The sequence below is a fragment of the Neopsephotus bourkii genome, unplaced genomic scaffold (assembly GCF_033783945.1).
Source record: "Neopsephotus bourkii isolate Nb327-2 ecotype Australia unplaced genomic scaffold, CSIRO-AGI_Nbou_v1 NB_716, whole genome shotgun sequence".
Taxonomy (NCBI): Eukaryota; Metazoa; Chordata; class Aves; order Psittaciformes; family Psittacidae; genus Neopsephotus; species Neopsephotus bourkii.
This window is the reverse complement of record NW_026901215.1, coordinates 564,677-585,686: the sequence shown is the minus strand read 5'-3', so window position 1 is coordinate 585,686 and position 21,010 is coordinate 564,677. Positions and strand designations below refer to the sequence as shown.

General features: G+C 58.5%; 2 protein-coding genes across 3 annotated transcripts; one reads left to right on the top strand and one right to left on the bottom strand.

Moving 5' to 3' along the window:
• The first annotated feature begins 4,187 nt into the window (after positions 1-4,187).
• Positions 4,188-14,999, top strand: RELL2 (RELT like 2). 2 transcript variants are annotated; one of them, XM_061353950.1, is made up of 8 exons: positions 4,188-4,612; positions 5,265-5,478; positions 7,080-7,145; positions 7,223-7,289; positions 7,590-7,778; positions 11,551-12,121; positions 13,869-13,911; positions 14,196-14,997. In XM_061353950.1, the coding sequence occupies exons 2-7, from the start codon at positions 5,271-5,273 to the stop codon at positions 13,908-13,910; spliced, it is 1,143 nt and encodes a 380-aa protein (XP_061209934.1). In that variant the 5' UTR covers positions 4,188-4,612; positions 5,265-5,270; the 3' UTR covers position 13,911; positions 14,196-14,997. The 2 variants fall into 2 exon arrangements, with proteins under 2 accessions (XP_061209934.1, XP_061209935.1); XM_061353951.1 differs by lacking the exon at positions 4,188-4,612 and adding an exon at positions 4,658-4,886 and having other exon boundaries at positions 14,196-14,999.
• Positions 15,000-15,411: 412 nt separating this feature from the next.
• FCHSD1 (FCH and double SH3 domains 1) lies at positions 15,412-20,499 on the bottom strand. The gene is given in 19 exon segments (XM_061353948.1): positions 15,412-15,427; positions 15,429-15,498; positions 15,570-15,669; positions 15,793-15,998; positions 16,084-16,240; positions 16,351-16,434; positions 16,523-16,753; positions 17,005-17,109; positions 17,213-17,320; positions 17,404-17,499; positions 17,584-17,706; positions 17,901-18,029; positions 18,124-18,187; positions 18,264-18,400; positions 18,480-18,624; positions 18,828-18,901; positions 19,766-19,811; positions 20,071-20,168; positions 20,422-20,499. Coding segments are annotated over 19 exon segments (2,010 nt in total). The 5' UTR covers positions 20,443-20,499.
• Between the last annotated feature and the right edge of the window lie 511 nt (positions 20,500-21,010).

Here is a 21,010-nt window from a genome sequence, read left to right as displayed (position 1 = left end):
AAACTGTTCCCTGTGGGATGGAAAGAAGGAAGGTTGAAAGGAGCAGGTGGCCTTGTCCAAAGGCTTGGAAAACACATCAGCCAAAATCAACACTTGGCAAAGTCTTGGTCCTGCTGGTCTGCTTGGTCACTTCCCACGGGCAGAAGGCTGGGGGTGAAGGATGCTGAGCTGGAGCCAGGTTTCCCAAACCACCTACTGGGGTGTCAGGGAGCAACAGGCAAAAGGCAAGGACAGCCAAGGGACACACCAAGAGCTGGGTATGGATGGAGGTCGCATCAGATTGGCACCAAGATGTTCCATAGCTTCTCAGCAGCAGGATTTTGGTGCTGGGTAATAAAGGTGTGGGAGGGAAACCCCTCGGCATGCAGCAAGGAGAGCTTCCTTCATGCATGGCTGGGGTGTACGGGATGGGGCTGGCAGGGCGTTGAGGTGATGGCATGGGATTTTGAGGTCTGTGCTGGCAGCAAGCAGGTGAGGGACTAGTTTCAAGGTGCCATTAAATCATGGGATTATTAAATGATGCTTCTGGCTGGCTTTGCCGCTTACTGCAGGGGCGCCGCTCCCTTCACACTATTCTTCATGAGTGTTTCCATTTGGGACGCTGGCTCCAACTCATGGATACTCCAGGGTATGCAAGACCCTCTAGCCTTGACCCCACAGGGCTGTGGACACTCAGAGCTGTGATTCTTGGCACAGTGAGCACTGAGCCCAGCACCATTTCAATAAACAGGCTTTGAACATGCAGAACAAGGGTGTAGCAGGGAGCACAAGGAGCGTGCTGACGTCTCAGTGGTGCTGCTGCCTGAGCATGACGATCACCCGGTTGTCACTCTGCAAGGCGCTGCCACCAGATAGCATCCAGCCAGCTGGGGATAGGGGTGAGGAAGGAACAAACATGGCCCTGCTTCCAGCTTTGGTGGCCCAGCTCCCTTTCTGGAGGCCAGTCACTGCTCTGGGCATATTTACGAGTCTTGGAGTGGTGCTAAGAAAGCATCGGAGAAGGGTATTTTTGGATGCTCTTTGTGCCCAGAGAGCAAAACCACGCTATGGTTTAAAGGCCATTAGCTTGCTGGGGATCTTTGAAAATCTTAAATAAAGGCTTATTTATGTTTGATGCAATGGGATGTAGCACTGCTGCAGAGATGATGGCAGTTTCTGAGCTGAGCATCACAGTGGAGACCATGGTTGGAGCATGCCCGTGGGATTGCTGGAGCCAGGTGATCTGTCCCGTTTAGCTGCCACGTGGACAAGCAGTGGGGCCAGGGCGGATGAAACCCTGAGCGGGAGCATTCACATTGCTTGTGGGGTGACATCTGTTGTGATGGCTGCGGAGGAAGCATGGGAAGTGAATAGACAAGAGGTAAAGTGGCAATACACTGGGACCAGAGCTGGCCACGGTATGGGGTGATGTGGGACAACACTGTTCTCCCACCCCTTCTTATTGCTCTGTCTCCTCCCTCCCATGCCACCTCTAGATCTGGTGGCTTAAAATTTAAGGGCTTCCAGGCAACGGCACATGAGGGATCAAAGCCTCTAAGGACTTGGAGCTCCAGCAGGATTGGTGCTGTGTCTCAGCTTGTGCTGCCTTGGCTGGTGGGGTCACACAGGATGGGGACAGGAGCTGGAATGGGGTTAGGAGGGGGCAGAGGATGCAGAGCCGAGCTTCTGGATAAGCCATGAGCATCCAGCCCACAGCCATGTTCACACCTCCCTGGCACAGAATCATAGAATAGTTAGGGTTGGAAAGGACCTTAAGATCATCAAGTTCCAACCCCCCTGCCATGGGCAGGGACACCTCGCTCTAAACCATATCACCCAAGGCCTCATCCAACCTGGCCTTCAACACTGCCAGGGATGGAGCATTCACAACCTCCCTGGGCAACCCATTCCAGTGCCTCACCACCCTAACAGGAAGGAATTTCCTCCTTACATCCAATCTAAACTTCCCCTGTTTTTTTAAGCCATTACCCCTTGTCCTATCACTACAGTCCCTAATGAAGAGTCCCTCCCCAGCATCCCTATAGGCCCCCTTCAGATACTGGAAGGCTGCTGTGAGGTCTCCATGCAGCCTTCTCCAGGCTGAACAGCCCCAACTTTATCAGCCTATCTTCATACAGGAGGTGCTCCAGTTCCCTGATCATTCTCGTGGCCTCCTCTGGACTTGTTCCAACAGTTCCATGTCCTTTTTATGTTGAGGACACCAGAACTGCACACAATACTCCAGGTGAGGTCTCATGAGAGCAGAGTAAAGGGGCAGGATCACCTCCTTCGACCTGCTGGTCACACTCATTTCGATGCAGCCCAGGGTATGGTTGGCTTTCTGGGCTGCAAGCGCACACTGCCAGGCATGGTGTAGAGCTTAGCCCCATGTGGGGACCATCCCCTTGGCCAGGATGGACTCAGCCTCTTTGGAACTGTGATCTCAGCTGTGTGAATTCATGCCTGCCATGCTGCCTGGTCTTGGGGCAGAGAGGAGCCGTGGTCTCTTTCTTGGATCACCTGTGAGACGCTGCATGGGCCAAGGCTCGTAGTCTGTCCACTGAAGTGCTAATGGGGTCCCACAGTGGGACAAGGACTGAGCAGCCCAGAGGGATGCTGAAGCTGGGCTGGTGGAAGCAGGATGGAGACTCAGACCATTCCCTGGAGGGAGGCATTAGGAAGAGAAACACTATGGGTTGAGATAACCCAGCTGCAGAGACAGGCAGGAGCAGCTTGACTGTTCGTTAGGGACTGTAGTGATAGGACAAGGGGTAATGGGTTAAAACTTAAACAATGGAAGTTTAGACTGGATATAATGAAGAAGTTCTTTACTGTAAGCATGGTGAGGCACTGGAATGGGTTGCCCAGGGAGATTGTGAATGTTCCATCCCTGGCAGTGTTCAAGGCCAGGTTGGACAGAGCCTTGGGTGATATGGTGTAGTGTGAGGTGTTCCTGCCCATGGCAGGGGGGTTGGAACTGGATGATCTTAAGGTCCTTTCGAACCCTAACTATTCTATGATTCTATGACAAGTAGTGGAGCCCCCTCCTCATCCCGTTCACCCCACTGAGACCAGGATTTGTCCCCAGGTGGGTTGCTGAGTTGTGGAAATACTTCGACACCAGAAGCAGTGGGAAAAGGAAATCTTCCCTCCAAGAGGGGAGGGTTGAGCAACCTGGGCCCTTTTTGCCTGGCATGGCTGGAGGCTGGAAGCTGGAAGGGTGCAGCAATGCGTTGGGTGGGCGGGAATGCCTGGGAGGAGAAAGAGTGATTTGTTGTGCAGGACAGCGTGTGTGGGCATGAGGAAAATGGGAATAAGCTCACAATGACTGCATTCCCTTTGGGCTCTGCAGAAACCCATTCCTGTGAGGTCCCCCTCTTCAAAGAAACAAGGGCAAGGAGTATACTACCTTTAAGGTCTTATCAGCAGAAACTTGGATGATGCAGCGTGTTCCAGCATTAGGAGACATCTCCTGTGGCTGTAGCAATGCATGCAGGAGAAATAAGTCTCACTGCCTGTGATCTTGCCCTAGATGGTCCATCTTAGCTGCCCCTACTAGGACAGCAGACATATGAGTGGTACCTATGATGCTGTGACCTCCTGATGTTACAGTGATGGAGCTCCTGCACTCCTGGGAGGTGATTCTTGGTCCTCACTTGAGTTGTCCTCACTTGTGGATAAGGACAGGAGCCTTCATCATTACACAGTTGATGAGGATCTGCAAGTTTCCTCATGGCAATATGGATTATGGTGGGATAATTCCTACAACTGAATGTGTATATAGACTGATAACCTGCTAGAGATGGGGTGGGAGGGTTGCCTGTGCTTCTTAGGGTCTAGGTGGAAAACTGGCAGGTGGGCTAAGGATGAAGAGGAGCAAGCCTAGGTTGCAGTAGGAGAGTTGGGTGAAGCCTCCCAGAGTGAGGGTAATGTGGTGATGGAAAGGGAGGTCCTGGGACCACCACAGCTGGAGATTTCAAATGGCTCAGCCATCCCTTTTGAGGAAGGAGGGAGAGATCGTTGGCTGGGGCAGAGGGTTGGGCTGTGGGGTCTCCAGGGGCTCCTTTTCCACCCTGTCCTCAGTGCTGTGATCATAGTGAGGGTGTCTGCACCCCTCTCCCCTTGCACACACCGGTGCAGGACCACTCCTGGTCTAGCTGAGCCCCACTTCTACCCCTGTGGCCCCCTCACCACGGCTCACTGCTCTAAAAATCGCCGAGCGCTCAGGAAAGGAGGGTGCCGGGGGAACCAGGGCTGGCTCGCATGTGGGTGAGGTTATTCGCCTCGGGGCGGGCAGCAGCTTGCCAACGTCGGCTTCCCTGAGCGGCGTTCCTGTTTGCTCCCCGTTGCAGCCGCCGGCATTTCCCTGAGCTTCCCTCTGCACCTTCCTCCCCTGAAAGCTCTTCGGAGTGATTCTTCCCAGCCCCGGGACAGGCGGGCAGCTCTCGCTGTCAGGCAGCGGCGGGCTGCCGCGTCTCCCAGGAGCAGCTCGGCTCCTTCCAAGGAAGGAAGAGGCAGCCGGGAGCCGAGGGGCCAGAGGATGCTCGCCGCGGTCCCGGGCCGCAGGGATGCGGGGTTGCTAGGAGGCAGGTGAAGGTGAAGAGGAGAGCGCTGCGGAGGACCGCAGGCCCAGGTACCGCAGCAGCAGCGGGGACAGGCGGGGGACACCCTGCCTCTTACCGGGAAGTGGAACCGGCGAGGGGGCGGCCGCGCTCTGAGCCCCCGGGAAGGGAGATGGGAAAGCCCAGGGGAGCCGGGGCGCAGGGAATGAGCTCGGTTCTGCGGGAGGACGATGCTGGAGCTGCCGGCCGGCTCGGCCCTCCGCCCGCCCGGCTGCCGCAGCTCCCTGCCAGCCCTGCCTCTGCTTTTGCCCGTGCCTTTGCCTGTGCCGGTGGAGGCCCCTGGCCGTGAGTAGCGAGGGATGCAGGGGGTGGCGGGTCGGCGCTGTGCGATGAGGGTGCTCATCCTCCTGCAAGGGCGAGCGGGGTGATGCCGCTCGCCGCAGAGCCCGGAGGAGGCCGAGGAACCGGTGCCCTTGGGAAGCTGCTTGCAAGGGATAGGGAAGCGCCGCAGCCGGGGGCCGGGCAGGCCTGCGGGGATGCTGCCACCGCTGCCCTTGGGATGCCTCTTGCCGGGTGCATGTGGGGCAGCAGTGTCCTTGGGAGACTGCACAGAGCCACCTCTGTGGCTCTTGCTGAAGGTGGACAGGAGGAAGGTTAGGGAGGAGAGGATGGGCATGGGGAGTGAGCACTGTGTTCTTTGAGCCGCCTTCCCCCTTCTCCTAGATCCGCATGTCAGACCAGCACAGCACCGACGATGGGGAGACAGACCCCCAGCACAGCCTGTCTATGGTCTTCCTCCTCGTCCTTGTCTTCTTCATCATGGGGCTGGTGGGTTTCCTGATCTGCCATGTCCTGAAGAAGAAGGGTTACCGGTGCCGGACCTTCCGGGACGAGCTCGACCCAGATAATAAAGATGTGCTGGCGGAGCTCCAGGCCAGTGAGTGCTGGGGCTCGGGGGGCTCAGTGGGGATCCGATGCTATCTTTTGCTTGGCGTGGATTGATGCTCCTTTAAACACACTCCTGTGATGTGGGCTGGGGATGGGAGGATTACCCATCACGTGCTGCTGGGCTAGGAAAAAGGGGTGGGCAGTGTGGTGTTCCCTGGGGATTGGGAGTGTTGTTGTCTGGAGAGCCCTCTGAACTGCTGGCTCCACAGGCTGGAAAGTCTGGTGGTGTCAAGGAGGTGGGAACCAGCACCTGGCTCTTCCCAAAGCAGCATTATCACCAAAAGATAATGCTGATGAACAGCCAGGTCCTGCTGAATCCCCAGAACCTAAATTATGCCCCATGTCCCCTACAAAGAAAGCATCCCTCAGCCAGCTGTCCCTCTGCCCCTTTAGCATTAGGAAGTCCAGCATGGAGGCAGCATGGTGTTGCTATCACTCATGTCTTCTTCCAGTCCCTGCTGTGTTCATGAAGGCTGGAGATGGAAGGTGACTTTTAGGGTTTTTCTCCATCACTTCACTGTGTCACTCTTGGGTAGTTGGACTGGGAAGTCACTGGAGCATCAATTGTGGGTACAAGCTAGAGCTTGGTCCAAGCAAGATCTGACTTTTAATGGTTTCATGAACCTCTGCTGAAATGGAGAAGACACGTTCCTCTGGCTGCTTCTGCAGGTCAAAAGGTGCTGCATACCTCTTCCACCTTCCCTGTGCCATCGCCAGTACTTGGGGGTTCAGCACCTCCTGCTACCACTTCTCATGCACAGGAAGGTAACGTGGCTCCTCCAGCTCACCTATGGACACAAGAGGAGCTTCCCAGTGTCCTTGGATACACTCCTTTGGCTTAATTGACTTGGCTGCATATGGAGATAGTGTCTGAACTTTCCAGGATTGGCTTTGCCTTCTGGATATGCCACAGCCAAGGGAAACATCTCCATGGGCTCCCAGGATTATGGTGGTAGCCCTTGACCATGCCCTTTGAGGCAGCTGCCTTCCAGACCATGGCTCTGATCTGCTCACTGGAACATGTAATGCTGTGAACTGGGCTGAAGTCCACTCAGCCAAGCCTCCTGCCTCTCTGACAGTGGCCAGAAGCAGGTTGAGAAGGATGCTGAGGGTGAATATTACAGTGGAGCAGACACCAAGCCAAGCTTCCCCAGCACAGTCTGTTAGGCTTCTAAAAGTGTGCAGCTCCTGGTTTGCTCCATCAGGGATGGCTTCTCCATATTTAACAGGCCCCAGTAGGTTTCTTTACTGTGAGCTTGTCCTGTTTACCCTTTGACACTCAGCACCAGCAGCATCCTGCAGCCAGGGGCTCCAGGGCTGGACTCTTAATTTGTTTTGAACCTTCTCCCCACTCATTTCTCATGATACCCCCAGTTCTGAAGGAGCAACACAACCCCTGTATGTGTCTCCACACACACATGACTCCTGGTTTAGCCATTTCTTTTCCAGGGTGAGGGATCTGTTACTCCCCATGGCTTCCGCAGCTTGATGGGGACACGAGGCTTCTCCAACCTCTCTGTTGACGTGGCTGCTCTGGGGAGGGACTGGTGCCCAAATCCCAGCCCTCAGTGCCACGTTTTCTCTTTCCAGATGAAGAGGAGGAGCTGAATGAGGACACTGTGGAGAAGATTGTGAGATGCATCATACAAAATGAAGGTGAGCACTTCCTAGTGCTGGCCTGGAGACGTGCTGACCACTTCAGCTGATGCATTCCCTTCTTCCTCTCTCTTCAGCAAATGCAGAAGCCCTCAAGGAGATGCTGGGGGACAATGAAGGGGACATCCCAGTGCCAGTGCCCAGGTGAGGGAAGCCTATACCAGCTTGTGGGGAGTAAGGGAGGAGCAGCCTTTGGGTATCACCTTGGTTTGGAGGCTGCAGCCAGCCCCTTTCCAAGGTGTTATAAAGCGTCTTCCCAATAAGAAGTCCTGCTCTCCCAAGGGTTGTTTTGCCCCACTGTCAAAGGGAATAGTTCTTCTTCATTCCTCTCCCCACAGGAGGTCCCCTTCAGAGCTGCTGCTTCTCAAGGCTTGCTGCAGTGAGGCTGCTCCATGGTTGGGAAGTATCCAGATAACATGACCTGTCACGTCCTTCTATTTGCAGCCTTTGTCCCCACCGTAACAGCCAGGATGGGGGCCCACCTCATCACCACACAGTGCATCTGGGCTCCACGCAGGCCCCCTGCATCCACTGCAGCAAGAGGAAGAGGCACCCACTGCATCGACAAGGACGGTCCAAGGATGGCAAAGGCAGGATGCATCCTGGAGAGACCACCGTCTTCTCAGTGGGCAGGTACCTCAGTGACACTTGACAGGCACAGCCCATCTGCTCTGGTGTAGCAAGCATCATGTAGAGTCTTCTCAGTTCCCTTGATCCTTTCCCCTTTCCTACTTGCAGTTCTGAGGACCCAGGTGCCTCTTGGACCTGGAAATGCCTGTGGTATGTGGCAGACCATGATGCTCATGTGGTGGCTTCCCTCCTTCTCCTTGAGGAAGGTGACTCAAGCCTGTGTTGTTCTGCTGACTCAGTGCTGGGCAGAGCCCCAAATCCATGTCCTTTCAAAGCCTGCTGTCCCAGCTATGTGCAATCAGGACTCTTGCTGCCCAACAGCAGCAGTGACCCCAGGTTTTAGGGATCTCATTAGGAAGGAGAGGAGGTGACAGCCAGGCCCAGGTCCAAGTTACCAGCCACCATCATCAGAATGAAAGGGTGGCTGTGCTCCTCCAGGTCTCTGTCAAATGATGACTGTAATTAGATGACACGGCAGGAACATAAGAACAGGGGAGTGTACCTCATACTTCCCACAGATACTTTTCCAGTCCCCAACTGGTTTCACCTCAAGGGACTTCCTGTGGTCTCTATGTAGTCCATAACCTTTAGTACCATCTGCAGCATTGCCTGGGTTGCCTCATTCCCCAGCACAGTCCTCCAGGGCTCAGCTCCAGTCTGAGCTGACCAGAGCAGGATGATGAGCAACTGCTGGTCCCTGGATGGACACCTTGGTGAGACTCAGAGCTCTGCTGTGCTCAGATCCTGCAGTGAGTCTTTATGAGCATAAGACTTGCTGAAGCTGCACATTGTGGTCCAGAAAGATGGTTGTTCGTGGTGATGTTGAGCCAGAGTGGGCATCACAGGGGTGAGCTTTGGGTTTTTCCACCATCACAGCTAGGAGTTTCAGTGGGGAGGTGAATTGGAGGCTTTATGGGGAGCTGGGGGAGACACACGCTGAACGTCCCCATGCTGAACTCCAGCTATGATCTCACTTTATGGTGGCTGATGGCTTCTGGCTTCCTCTTTGCCTGTAGCTGTCAGCTTGGTGGTGGTGGTTGGTGGCCAGATCTCTGCACAATCGCATGCTCATGGCTAGTCTCATTCCCTGGCTAATGCCCAGCTCCATCCACTTCTCTGTGCCCTTTAGCCATGCTCTTGTCAATCTCCTCTCAGTCACCTCTGAGTGCCAGAGAAGATGGTCTCCTTTCCTACAGGCACCTTCCTGCAAATCTATTTTTTCTCTCTTCAACCTTGCTAATATCCTGTTTCATACCAGCCTTCACAGTATCACAGTATGTTAGAGATTGGAAGGGACCTCAAAAGATCATCTAGTCCAATCCCCCTGCCGGAGCAGGAACACCTAGATAAGGCTACACAGCCTTCTCCATGGTGCAGTCATAGCATCTCTCCAAGACTGTATTTGAAGTTTCCACTTCCCGAATCTCTTTGCTATGAGGTCCATGTGCCAAGGGTCCTGTGAGACCATAAAAAACTACCTCCAGATTCTGGTTCTCATTTCCAAGCTGGCCCCTTTGCTCCTCCAGATCTTGGATGACTCTTCTGGGACTGCCCTTGCTGAACCTTATTTACTAGGAATATCTTGATTGCATGAAGTGCTTTGACTCATGACTGATGCTACAAACAAAAGCTCCTTTAACTCACCTCTTCTGTTGCAATCCTCAGGTTTTGTTCTCTTGCTGTTGCTTTTGTCTTGGACACAGTGGTTGAGAGTCCAGCACCCTTCCCTGTTACCTACAGCTCATTGACTGGGTCTGGTTGGCAGCTGGTAGGCGCAGCCTCATCCCTAGTGGAGTGGAAAGGAGGGAGGATAGTGGAGGTCCAGGGGCTGGAGCATGTGGCATGTGAGGCGCTGCTGAGGAAATCGTGTTTATTTAGCCTGAAGAAGTAATAGAGGGGGATCTAATTGCTCTCTAAAACCACTCAAAGGGAAGGGGGAGTTTAAATGGAGGTGGGGCTTGACTCTTCCATGGATGCACAGGGAAGAGGCAGCAGCCAAAAGCTGCAGCAAGAGAAATCCAGAATATCCGTGAGGAAAAGAACCTTTCACTATGAGAATGGTGCAGCCCTGCAGCAGGGCCCAGAGGAGCGGGGGGGTCTCCAGCCTTGGAAACTGGATGGGGCCTTGGGCAACGTGCCTGAGGGTGGGAGGTGGCCTAGTTCTGAGCAGAGGGTTGGACTGGAGACCTCCCGAGGGCTCTTTGCTCCTAAATGTAATTCTGAGGCAATCAGCGTTATATGATCCGCACTCTTACATTATTGACTGATTCACCATTTATCCCAGGGCTTTCTCGAAGCCAGTTGTCAGCGGCACATCTTGTCCACTGGAGGGTCTGACCCTCCATCCTTAGCCCGGTCAGCCACAGTGTTCCATCCTACTGAATCAAATGCCCCAGTGATGCTGACGAGGAGACAGACAGCGCTCTCCTGCCTTTCCCCTCCCTCACCACACAGAAGCTGGCTACGTTACCTCTTGTGCTCCCTCCAGTCTGAACCCTGCCTGTTCCTTTGAACCTGTTCCTGGCTCCTCCAGGCTGGCATTGCTCAATGGTCTTGTCACTTGTGCCTGCTCCCTGGCCCTCTTCAGGTCTGGAACATTCTCTGGTCTTCCCGAATAGCAGTGCTTGGTGCCTTATCTCCAATTATCTGGATAGACCTGAAAGATCACATTTGCTGCTGCTTGGCCTGACCCGAGCAGTCCTGTGGGTACCTCGACTGGAGCTGGAGCATTTCTCTTCCTGACCCTTCCAATCAAGAGCAATCCGCAGAGGGGTCTGTGCTGCCCACAGACTGCCACCAGCTCCTCAGCCTGGCAGCGGTCTCCTTTACATCTGGCATCTTATCTGGCATCTCTTCTTATCTCTTGGACCTTTCTTCTCAGCTCCTTCCTTCTGAGTGGTTGTACTGCCATGTCCTTGACCTTTGGGCCCTGTTCTTTCAGCCCCAGCAGCCTGAGGTTTGCTGCTGAAGTTGTGTTTTGCCCCAGTGCTGGCTCACAGCTGAGCTTCCACACACCCAGGGCCATCTGCAGCTCCTCCATGTGTGACTCAAGCACAGGGCTGCTGGGTGAGTCATGGACTGCGGGAGATCTCTGTGATGGGATCAGTCTTCCTTGGCTGGTGGACACTAGCTCACATGGAAGAGCCTTCCCATCTGCTGGTCTAGCAGTCTCCTGCCTTGCTTCCAGTGTTGGTCACAATCAGCTTGCTTGCAGTTCAGACTTAGGCTTTGCCCACGCATTACGCCTCACAAATCCCAATGTTATAGCAGTTCCCTAACTTCTCCTCCCCATGTGCAATACTGCATCACCTCTGATTATAAACTAATCCTTTGAGGGTGTCAGACCAACGTCCATGCAGCTCTTCATAGCATCCCCTCCTTACCAGGCTTAGCAGGTTTGCATTTCACCTTCTGAATCAACACCCGAGTTTCTGTGCAAGCTCCTGCTCACCCAGGTTGCACCTTGGAGCATTTCCAAGAGCTGTGACCCATCTTACAGGGAGAGCAGGCTGGCAGTGCCTGCACCAGACAACATCTGGGTTGACCTTTTCATCCTTCTCTATTTGGTCTGCCAAAAATGAAGGGGAAAATGGGATTAAGTCAGTGGGGGCATGTTAGAGTGGGGATCAGTGGTGTTGAGTGGGTCTGGAAGGTCGGAGATCATCACCAGTTGATGACAAAGAGAGGAGATCCAAGGCTGGAGGTGCAGGCAAACTGGGAATACAGCTGGGGAAAAGAAGGGAAAGGGTTTTGATCCATCCTGCCCTGATTCCAGGTTTCGTGTCACACACATCGGGAAGAAACCCACTTTCCATGAGCAGCAGGATGGGCCCCTGCCCGACGGCAGCCGCGAGCTGAGCACGGAGGAGCTGGAGCACAGCAGCGAGTGGCTCCAGCGGGAGCGGGCGCGCAATGGGACTGTCCCCACGGGTGGCCTGCAGAACGGAGACGTCCAGAAGGGTGTCCAGGGTGGCAAAAGCGGGGGGCAGAGCTGCTCCACCACCCCGGCCCCGAACACCCCAGCCAGCTCCGGCACTCGCGACAGTCGGCGGGCGGGCAAGGGCTCCGGCACGGCGGGATCCCTGCAGGATGCTGGCACTGCTCCCGGCAGCACCAGCCGCCAGAGGAAGCTTCTGAGCCAGCGGATGCTCGGAGGGTCGAGTCCCAGCATCCCGGGAGCGCTGGTGCAGGAAGGAGCCAGCATCTGCCTGGAGGAGATCGGACTGGGGTCGGCAGATGAAGTGTCGGATATTCACGGGAGCCTGAGTCTGCATGAGCAGGTCGATGACTTGGGAAGAGATGACAGCAGCAGGAAACAGCCCGCAGTGGGGGATGTGGGGCAGAAGGTGGGTTCCTCCTCTTCCTTGTCCCTGTGGGGTCCTCTGGGCTGGGGGGTTTGGGTTGTAGCTCAGCATCCCAAGTGCTGCTGACAACATCAACCAGCCCCAGTGTGGTGGTGTGAGCTGTGGCATGGGACCTGGCCTGCCGCCCTGTTTCTGCTCATATTTCGTGATTCCATCTGTTTCTAATGTCTGGGGGATGCAGTCACTGTGACAATTCCCATCCCACCAGTACCTGCACTGCTGGCCAAAGGCAGGTCACTGGTTGGCTTGCATGGGAGATGCTGTAGACCTGCTGCCAGCTGCTCCTAGGGCAAGGGATGAGGTTGCTTCTTAGTTGGGGTGGCTTTTACTTGAGCTGCAGGAGCTCTATCACTGCACATAGCTTGGTCCCTCTGACACTGCAGCCTCACCACAATGCTCAACATGGCCTCAGCACAATGTCCAGGCAGGGACAGATAGCACCAGGAGCCTTTCTTGCCTTGAAGTCTAGGAGACAGCAAAGCCAACCAGTCAGTTCTTGGTTGTTCTTCCCTGCTCCAGAGGGGCTGGTGCTGGCTGTGCTTAGACAGGAGGCCACCATAGCTGGAGCTCCCAGCATCCTGGTATCTCCCAACCATCCCAGCCAGCCACCCTGCTGGAGGTGCCAGAGAGCACTGGAGAGGACACCATTTGCTTGGCCATCAATAGCCCCTATTTTAGGGGATTTGCTCCCTGTCAGTGGCTGTTATCAATGAGCAAATGAGGCTGTTGGTGGTGGCAGCAGCCACCCAGTGTGTCCATTCATTCAACTCACCTGTGGCTATGGAGAAAGGCTTTTGTGAAGGGAGCTGGGGAGGGCACCTCATGCAACATCACCCCACCTGCATCAGCAGCCCCAGGAGCTGGCCTTGGCTCATCCCACCAAACCAGCACTGGACACGTGTGGCAAAGCCCTTGGAAGAAAAGGGAAGCAAACCATCTGGATAAAGAGCCAGAGCCATTCCCTGGGGCTGGCAGTGCTGGAGCTCCATGGGCCAGGCATGGACCATCCTGCAGCCCTTGGCAGGGAGATGGGATGGAGCTGACTGCATCAGCATTGAAGAGCCAGGGAAAGGCACCTGGCTGAAGGCAGGGTAAGGAAAAGGCAGGAACTCACTGTGTTTATTGGTCCTCTCTTTGCTTTCTGGGGGCCAGGCTGGAAGGTTCCAACTGTTTCATGAAGGGCAGCCTAAGGCATCCACACAGGACAGAGCTGATGGGCTGTAGCCCTCCTCCAGAGACCTGGAGAGGTGGTGTCAGGTCCTTCCTCCCATGACCCTCTGTGCCTTGGGCAATAGCTGTGGCCCCTCTGATCACTGGAGCAGCAGTTACACCCAGGGCAAGCCTCTTTCTCCTCTGTGGTGCCAGGCTCTTGCCTTGGACCCTGCACCAGGCTTTGGGCTGTTGCTTCGGTGAGCTCCAGGACATGGAATTCCTGGAGAACAGTAATGAGACCTCACCAGAACGTCTGTCAGCAAGCCCTGGCACCACTCTGCTTCCTCATCCTTAGGTCCCAGCCAGGGCCATCATGAGGTCCTGCTCAATGTGTCCTGCAGGTGATGGAGAAGGGCAGCAAGATGGTGTTTGTGCTGTTGTCAGCTTCTGGAGCCTCAGCAGGGTTCTGCTCACTGGCCCATGGATCACTGCTGTGGCCAATGGAGACCAGCCCATCTACCCCAGCATCCTGCTCCCACAGGAGCACTGACATCCATATCCCTCCTCTATCCCACAGGAGCCCAGGGCCGTGGTGCAGGACCGAGGAGCAACTGTGTGACGTGAGTGCTTGTCCCCAATCCCTGGGTGATGGCTGGGGTGGGAAGTGGCAGTGTCCCTGCTCTAGTGGGTCACTATCTGGTGATGGAGAGAGGATGAACCCCTGCTCCAGTAGGGTTGGTTCCCAGTGCCCTGAGTCCTGCACAGGCAGGTCCTGTTACCAGTGTGCCCAGCCCCAGGCAGTGATGCTGGCTCTGGGCAGACACAGGGCCAGGACAGCCTGTGGCTGATGGGGGATGTTGTGGCCACAGGGACAATCCCCATCCTCTTGCCCCTCTCCCTACAGCTCCTCTCCGCTCCTGGCTGGAGCGTGGACAGGAGGTGCTCAGCCCCTGACCCCTGCCGGACTGGGGGCTCTGCCATGGGGTACCCGTGGGGCAGCCGGCCCCAGGCCTGGGTTGGCAGCTACGCGCTTGGCATGGCCGGAGCGACACGCCGACGTTACAGACAACGCGCTCGGCGCCAGACCTCATCCCATTGGCAATAGGTACCCGACTCCCACCCACTGCACCTGCCCTGGAGACCCCCCCCCGGCCTGGCAGGGGCAGGACAGGACCCGGTCCCCACTGCCCACCCAGTGCCGGGGGAAGGATGGACCCGAGGGGCTGCAGCGAGGGGCAGGATGGAGGCAGCAGCTTGAGCTCCCCCAGGGTGTGGGGCAGCACCCCCCAACCCACCCAGCACATTCACCACAGAGCACAGCCCCGCTGGGCACCCCGGCCATGCAGAGCGGGCACAGGCACACATCCTGCACCGGCAAGGGACCCGGCCAGGTCCCTGTGGGATGAGGTGGAGAGAGGAGCTTCCAGCCCCATTCGCAGCACAGAAAGGACTGGAGCCAGGCCAGCGGGCAGCCCCCGTGCCTGCAGCGAGCTTTGGTGTGTAACCGCACTGTACATAGACAAGCTAAAACCATTAAAGCTGCTGAATCCCTCGGCAGAGGCTTAACCGGTTTTATTGGGGCACAGCCCCCAGTGCCCACTCCTGCCTGTGGGGAGATGACCGCAGGGCTCAGCGCCCCCAGGAACCAGGGCTGCACTAGGGCTGCATGGGTGATGGAAGGGGCAGAGGCAAGAGGTGGGTGAGATGGGGCCCAGCCCTAGCACTGAGCACACCTACAGAGGGGCTGTGAGGATGCCACGTGCTGTAAAGGGATGCAGGACCACTCTGCAAGCGGCGCTGGGCAGGATGCTGCCCATGGAGAGACCAGCTCAGGGTACGAGGCAGCACAAGCCTCTACTGCAGGACAGCAGCCCATGGGGGCTCACTGGGGTGAAGTGAGTTGAGGAGCAGGGAGCGATGTGGGATCTGCAGGGTCAGCTGAAGGGCAGCTCGGGGTCAGGCTCAGGGGCTCTGCTGGGCGGTGGTGGTGGTGCTCGGAGCTGTGGAGAGAGAAGGGAAGTGGTACCAAGGCCAATCATCACCTTCAGACCCCCCCAAAGCACACAGATGGTGCTGTCCCCTGTTACAGGAGGGCTGGGAGCAGGTTTGGGGACACAGCATCACTGTGATGGGGCTTACCGGCCGGAGGCGGGTGGCTGCCAGGTCCGGGGAGCTCTGCCCGCTGCCTGTGCCATCCTGTCGACAACCTGGAAGCGCGCAGCAGCTCAGCCCAGCTCTCTGCCTACCCCCGGCCCCTTCCCAGCACCCCAGCACTCACCTCCCAGTGACGATGCTTCAGGAGAGGGGCTGGGGACCAGGCTGGCCCCGGGTGTGAGGCCAGGAGGGGAGAAGGGCGGTGGGGACGGCGATGGCAGCTCCTGGGAAGACACAGCCAAGGGGGATAGGAACAGCGGGAAGGGGGGAGTTTAACCCCCAGTAGCCACTGCACAAGACTGGGGCGGCCCCACACCAAGGGGATACAACGAATGTGGACCACAGACCTGCCCAGTTGGCCCCCGTGCCCCGGTGAGTTCCTCCACCACCAGCGAGGGGAAGACACCAATGCGGCCATCAAAGTCACCCGTCCAGAAGCCATCGTCCACCTCGCCGGCAGCGCGGGGCAGCACCCGGATGATGGCCCCCTCGGGGAAGCTCAGCTCCTCAGGGCTCTGCCCCTCATAGTCATACAGAGCTCGCACGAGCCAGGCTGTGGGGAGGATGGGGAAGGGTCTCAGCACACTCTGGGTGACCTGTCCCCATCCCCACGGCTGCGGGGATGCTCCAGCACCCACCTCCGGGCTCCAGCACCAGTTCTGCAGCCATGATACTGGAGAGCTGGCGGTGCAATGCAGAAGGTCCCGGAGGACCAGCCCCGGCCCCTGGCTCACCCCCCAGGGACAGGAGGTACTTTTCAGGGACGTAGCCAACCTGGCCAGCCTTGTTTCGAGCCTGAGGGGACAGAAACCATATAACCATCCCAGCCCCAGAGAGGGGACAGCACCAGGGACCTCCATAATGTGTCCCCCCCAGCATGGTGGAGGGACTCATCCCATTCCCACCTTCACCCACTCCTCTGCATCCCCATCCTCGATGATCTCCAGCTCCTCTCCCTGGGTGATGGACAGCTCGTCTGCCTGGCAGCCCTGCAGGGTACAGGTGACAAAGTGGCAAGGATGCTGAGGATGCTGGCCCTGGGCAGGCAGGGTGAGGGACAGGCACCCACAGCTGTACCTGGTACCCAAAGATCACCCGGCAGGTGTAGGGGTAGGTGCGGGCAGCAGGGCCAGGCTCATCGTCCTCATCCGGTTCATCACTGTCCTCGTAGTCATCAAACTCGGCTGGATCCAGCCCTGTGGGAGCCTCCTCTCCTGCCCCCACCATGGCCCCTGCCAGCCAAGTGTCCACATCCAGCCCTGCTGCCCGCAGCAGCGCCAGCCGTGCCTCTGCCTTCACTCGGCTCAGCTGTGCAAACACACATTGTCCAGGTCTATGGGGACACCTATGGGGTGCAGGGACAGCCCAGCAAGCCCCATCACCCTCGTCCCCAGCATGACTGTCATAGTGGCAGAGCATCCCCAGACACCACACCTCCCATCCTGGCATCTACTACACCTCCCCATCCCTGCATCCACCACAGCTCCCATCCCTGCATCCGCCACCCTGTGGGTGACAGACCTGGAACCCACCCTGAGCATCCTGACAGAGGGACCCACCTCTGCCTTCCGGATGTTCTCCCTCACTTCTTCCATCTGCCGCTCCACAGCAGCTGCTTCCACCTCTGTGACCTGCTGCCGCCTGGCCTCCAGCCGCTGCAGCACCTAAGTGGGCACCACAGGTCAATGGGAAAGTGGGAGCAGGGGAGAAAGCAAGGAAAGCCTCTCATTGAACTCCCTGTGCCCCGTGGGGAAGGACAGCACCCACCTCCTCACTGTGCGCCTTGTTTTTGCGGTCCCGGGCCACCCGTGTAGCCCAGCGCCGTGCCTCCTTCTCCAGGCTGGCCCCGTCATCCCCCGGTGGCATCAGGGATACCTGTGTGAGGACACGGTGGCTGAGAAGGGGCTGGCTGTGCAGCCCCCCCACCTTGCTGTGATGCCCCATCACTCACCACCTACCTCCTCCATCCCAGTGAGCTGGAGGCGCTGCTCAGGGGCCAGGGTGAAGGAGGGATGCTCCTGCAGGAAGAGGATGAGGTCCTGCTCCCGGCACACCTGCAGCAGTGGAGCAGTGTGAGGCTGGGGGGCTCATCCATCCCCTCCTGCCTTTCCCCCCTCCTGGAGTAGGGGGGCTGTTACCCGTGCAGATGCCTCCGCAACGCCCTGGAAACAGTCCCGTGTGGCCCGGCAGGTCTCCACCTCTGTCCTGCTGGCTGCTGACAAGTGCTCCCGCAGCCTCTCGTACAGGTCACCGTCCAGTGCCTGCAGGAGAGCAGGTGGGAGCCACCCATAGCACTGCCCGCATCCCCCCAGCACTACCTGCATCCCCTGAGAAGCATCCCTGCCCTCTCTGCATCATCAGGACCTTCTCTGCTGCATCCCCTTGCAGCGGCACTGGGGAGATGCTTCTTGTAGGAACCTCATGAAGGGACTTGGATGGTCCAGGCAGCTCCTACCTGCATGGCAGCAGGCAGCTCCACACGCCAGTAGTGCTCCAGGTGGGCAGTAGCAGACACCAGGGCAAAGCTGTACTCGTTGTGCACCCCTGCGAGCTGCCTCGAGTGCTCGGCCAGCCGTGCAGAGAACTGCAGGGATGGGGAGAGCAGGGGTTGGTGATGGGCTGGGGGCCACCGCCCCATCCCCCTGCACCCTGCTGTTTGGATACGCGGTGCTGCTGACCTTGGCACTGAGCTTTTGCAGGCTGGCCTTGGTGTGAAATATCCTCCGGTCGCTCTTCCGGAGCCTAGGGAGGGTAGGAAAGGAGATGTGAGCCCACCCTGCAGCCATGGCAGCCCTCTCCCACCATCCCCTCTGCTCACCGAGCCTCCACATCAGCCGCCTTGTCCTTGGCCACCTCGTTGCTCCGCTGGAGGTGGGTGAACTGCTTCTTTGCCTTGTCCAGCTCCTTCACCGTCTCCAGCAGCTCTGCCTGTGCCTTCTGCAGCCGCTCCATGCCCTGTGAGGAGTGCCAGCAGTGGGACACAAGGAGCTGTCCCCACTGCCCAGGCACAGGGGACACGTCCTCATCCTGGTACCTTCTTGAGCATCCTCTCCTTGGAGAGCCGGGCAGTGCGGGCGGCCTCTGCAGCGAGGGCACGGTAGCTCTCCGAGGCGGTGACACGGACCTGCCCGGCATGTGCGGTCCCCTCGATGACACCCCTCCAGACAGCAACCACGCTCCTGTGCAGGGTACGAGGGTTAGGACAAGGCAGGGCTCCCTCCGGCCTCCCTGCCAGCGTCCCCACTCCCATCTGAGTCGGGTACCGCATCCTTCATTACACCCCATCCCCGGGATGCTAAATCCTCGTTGGCATTAGGCATCTCCCAGCTGGGAGGGCCATGGATGTGCGCAGCCAGCCCCAGCCCCAGCCCCTTATTCCCACCTTGAGTCACCGGCCTCGCCGCGGCCCCGCTGCCAGTCTCTCTTCACAAACTGGCTTGCCAGCCTCTGCAGTGCCTGTGGACAGACCCAGCATCACCAGCACTCCCCAACCCTGTTGAGCACTCCAGCATCCCACCATCCCACTCTGGGGCTGAAATTGGGGTCCCCCACACCATCTGTTCACCCCATGGGTATCCTCAGAGCAGGGAGGGCACGCATCTCACAGCAGCTGGATGTCAGCAGGGATACCATCATGCTTCCTGCAGGAAAAGCTTTTTGGGGCACAGCCACTACTATGAGATGACCCCCTTACTGTGGCTTTTAGGGCAGAAGACTGGCAAAGGGACACCAGTGAGGGACACTGGCTGCAGAGGTGGGGTAGGGGAGTCCCCAGCAAAGCAAGACCCCAATCTTGAGGGCATGGGCCCCCCCCCAGATTGGAGAGCAGAGAGGGAGCAGGATGGCACGGAGCCCAGCTGCAGGGAGGGGGGATGCAATTCCGCTGCAGGCTGTGCCCAAGGGATGCTGTGAGGACATCTTACAGAGCAAACCAAGGCTCTGACATTTAAGAGCAGAGCCCTGCGATGACCCAGCAGACAGCAGAGCCAAGCAGCTTCCTCCCACTGCAAGATTTTCCCTCCAGGCCCCCCAGACACGTGAGGCTCAGGCATGCTGTGCTCAGCAAAGCATCCCAGTGGGTGCCCTGAGGTGGTCAGTGTGTCAGCCCCCCCCTCTCTAGCAGGGAAAACGCTTCACCCATCACCACAGCCCTCCATGGCTGACAAAGACCAGCCAAGCCCTGTTGGCTGGATGATTTCCAGCTCTGCCCATCACTGAGTGATGCTGTGCTCTGCTCCAGAGCCCCCCACACAGGGAGGATGGAGCCTGGTCTCATGTGCCCCCAGCCCATCGGTTCCTGAACTGGTGGCACCGCCTCACCTGCCCGTACTCCCTGTCGATGGCAGCCCTCTGCTTGCTGTAGGACCTGTGGCGAACGGGCACAGCGGGTGAGGACCCACACAGGAGGGTAGGGACGCTCCACCCCTGCCATCACCCCCCTGCCACCACCCCACCGCGCAATGCCCCCATCTGGCTACCCCGGCGGGTGATGGAGCCCACGACCTCGGCGCGGCAGGCTCAAGGTGAGCCGTGCCCGGCGGGCTGGGCCCTCGCCTCACACGTGGGATGAGCTGCCCGGTCTCAGCGCTGGAGGGGACACACACACAGACCAGCGAGGGCCCTACCTGATGTCCTCCAGCAGCTCGGCATCCCGCTGCTGCTTGCCCTGCAGGCCCGAGAGCTGCTCCAGGACGTGGACCCGCACCTCCTGCGTGAGCTTCACCTGCGGGGCAGCCACCGCTCAGCCCACGGCGACGCTGCGACCCCGGCCGGGCCGGGCCTGCCGGCTTGAGCTGCCCCGGCACAAGTCCCCACTGCCCACCACACCGCGTGCCGCTGCAGGTGCCGGCAGCCAGGGCCCAGCACCGGTGAGGGTCGGCCGGGGGCGACTCCCGCTCTGCAGGTCCCGGCCCCGCTGGCACCCGGGGAGAACTCGGTCCCCAGCGCCCGGTGCCCCGCTCCGAGCCCGCGCTCACCTTGCGCGGCGGCGGCTGCATCGCTGCGATGCCCGGTCCGGGTCCGGGTCCGGGTCCCGATCCCGATCCCGATCCCGATCCCGATCCCAGCCCCGGCCGCCCTCCCGGTACCCGGCTCCCGCCCCGCGCGTGCAGAGCCCGGAACTGCCGCGACCGGGCCCGCCCCTCCCGAGGCCACGCCCACAGCCCCGCCCCCGTAAGCCTCGCCCACTTGTGGACCACCCGATGACACGCCCCTTCATCTGAGCAAGCCCCGCCCACGGTGGCTAGCAAGCCACGCCCCCAACGCCGTCTCCCCAGCGCCCCCTCGTGGTCGGCGCCGCGCGTCTGTCCGAAGCGGTGGGACACGGATGGGGACATGGGTACAGGGGGGACACAGGGAGCAGTGCGGGCCATGTCCTTGAGCAGGGGGAATTGGGAAATGCTGGGGCACAGGGGCACTGGGAACGCTGAGTTGAGGACTCACAGAGCAATGGTCCTGGGACACGGTGACCCCTGGTGCGCTGGGGTGATGTGGGGTACTGGGGCACTGGTCCTGGGGTGTGGGAGCATGTGAGGCAGTGGGGCCTCAGCCCCCAGGCACAGGGAC

Bases quoted from the DNA above. Each gene is read 5' to 3' on its own strand.
- RELL2 (XM_061353951.1), top strand. From the start codon at position 5,271: ATGTCAGACCAGCACAGCACCGACGATGGGGAGACAGACCCCCAGCAC. The intron at 5,479-7,079 runs GTGAGTGCTGGG...TTCTCTTTCCAG, and splicing joins GCTGGCGGAGCTCCAGGCCA to ATGAAGAGGAGGAGCTGAAT. The intron at 12,122-13,868 runs GTGGGTTCCTCC...TCTATCCCACAG, and splicing joins TGGGGGATGTGGGGCAGAAG to GAGCCCAGGGCCGTGGTGCA.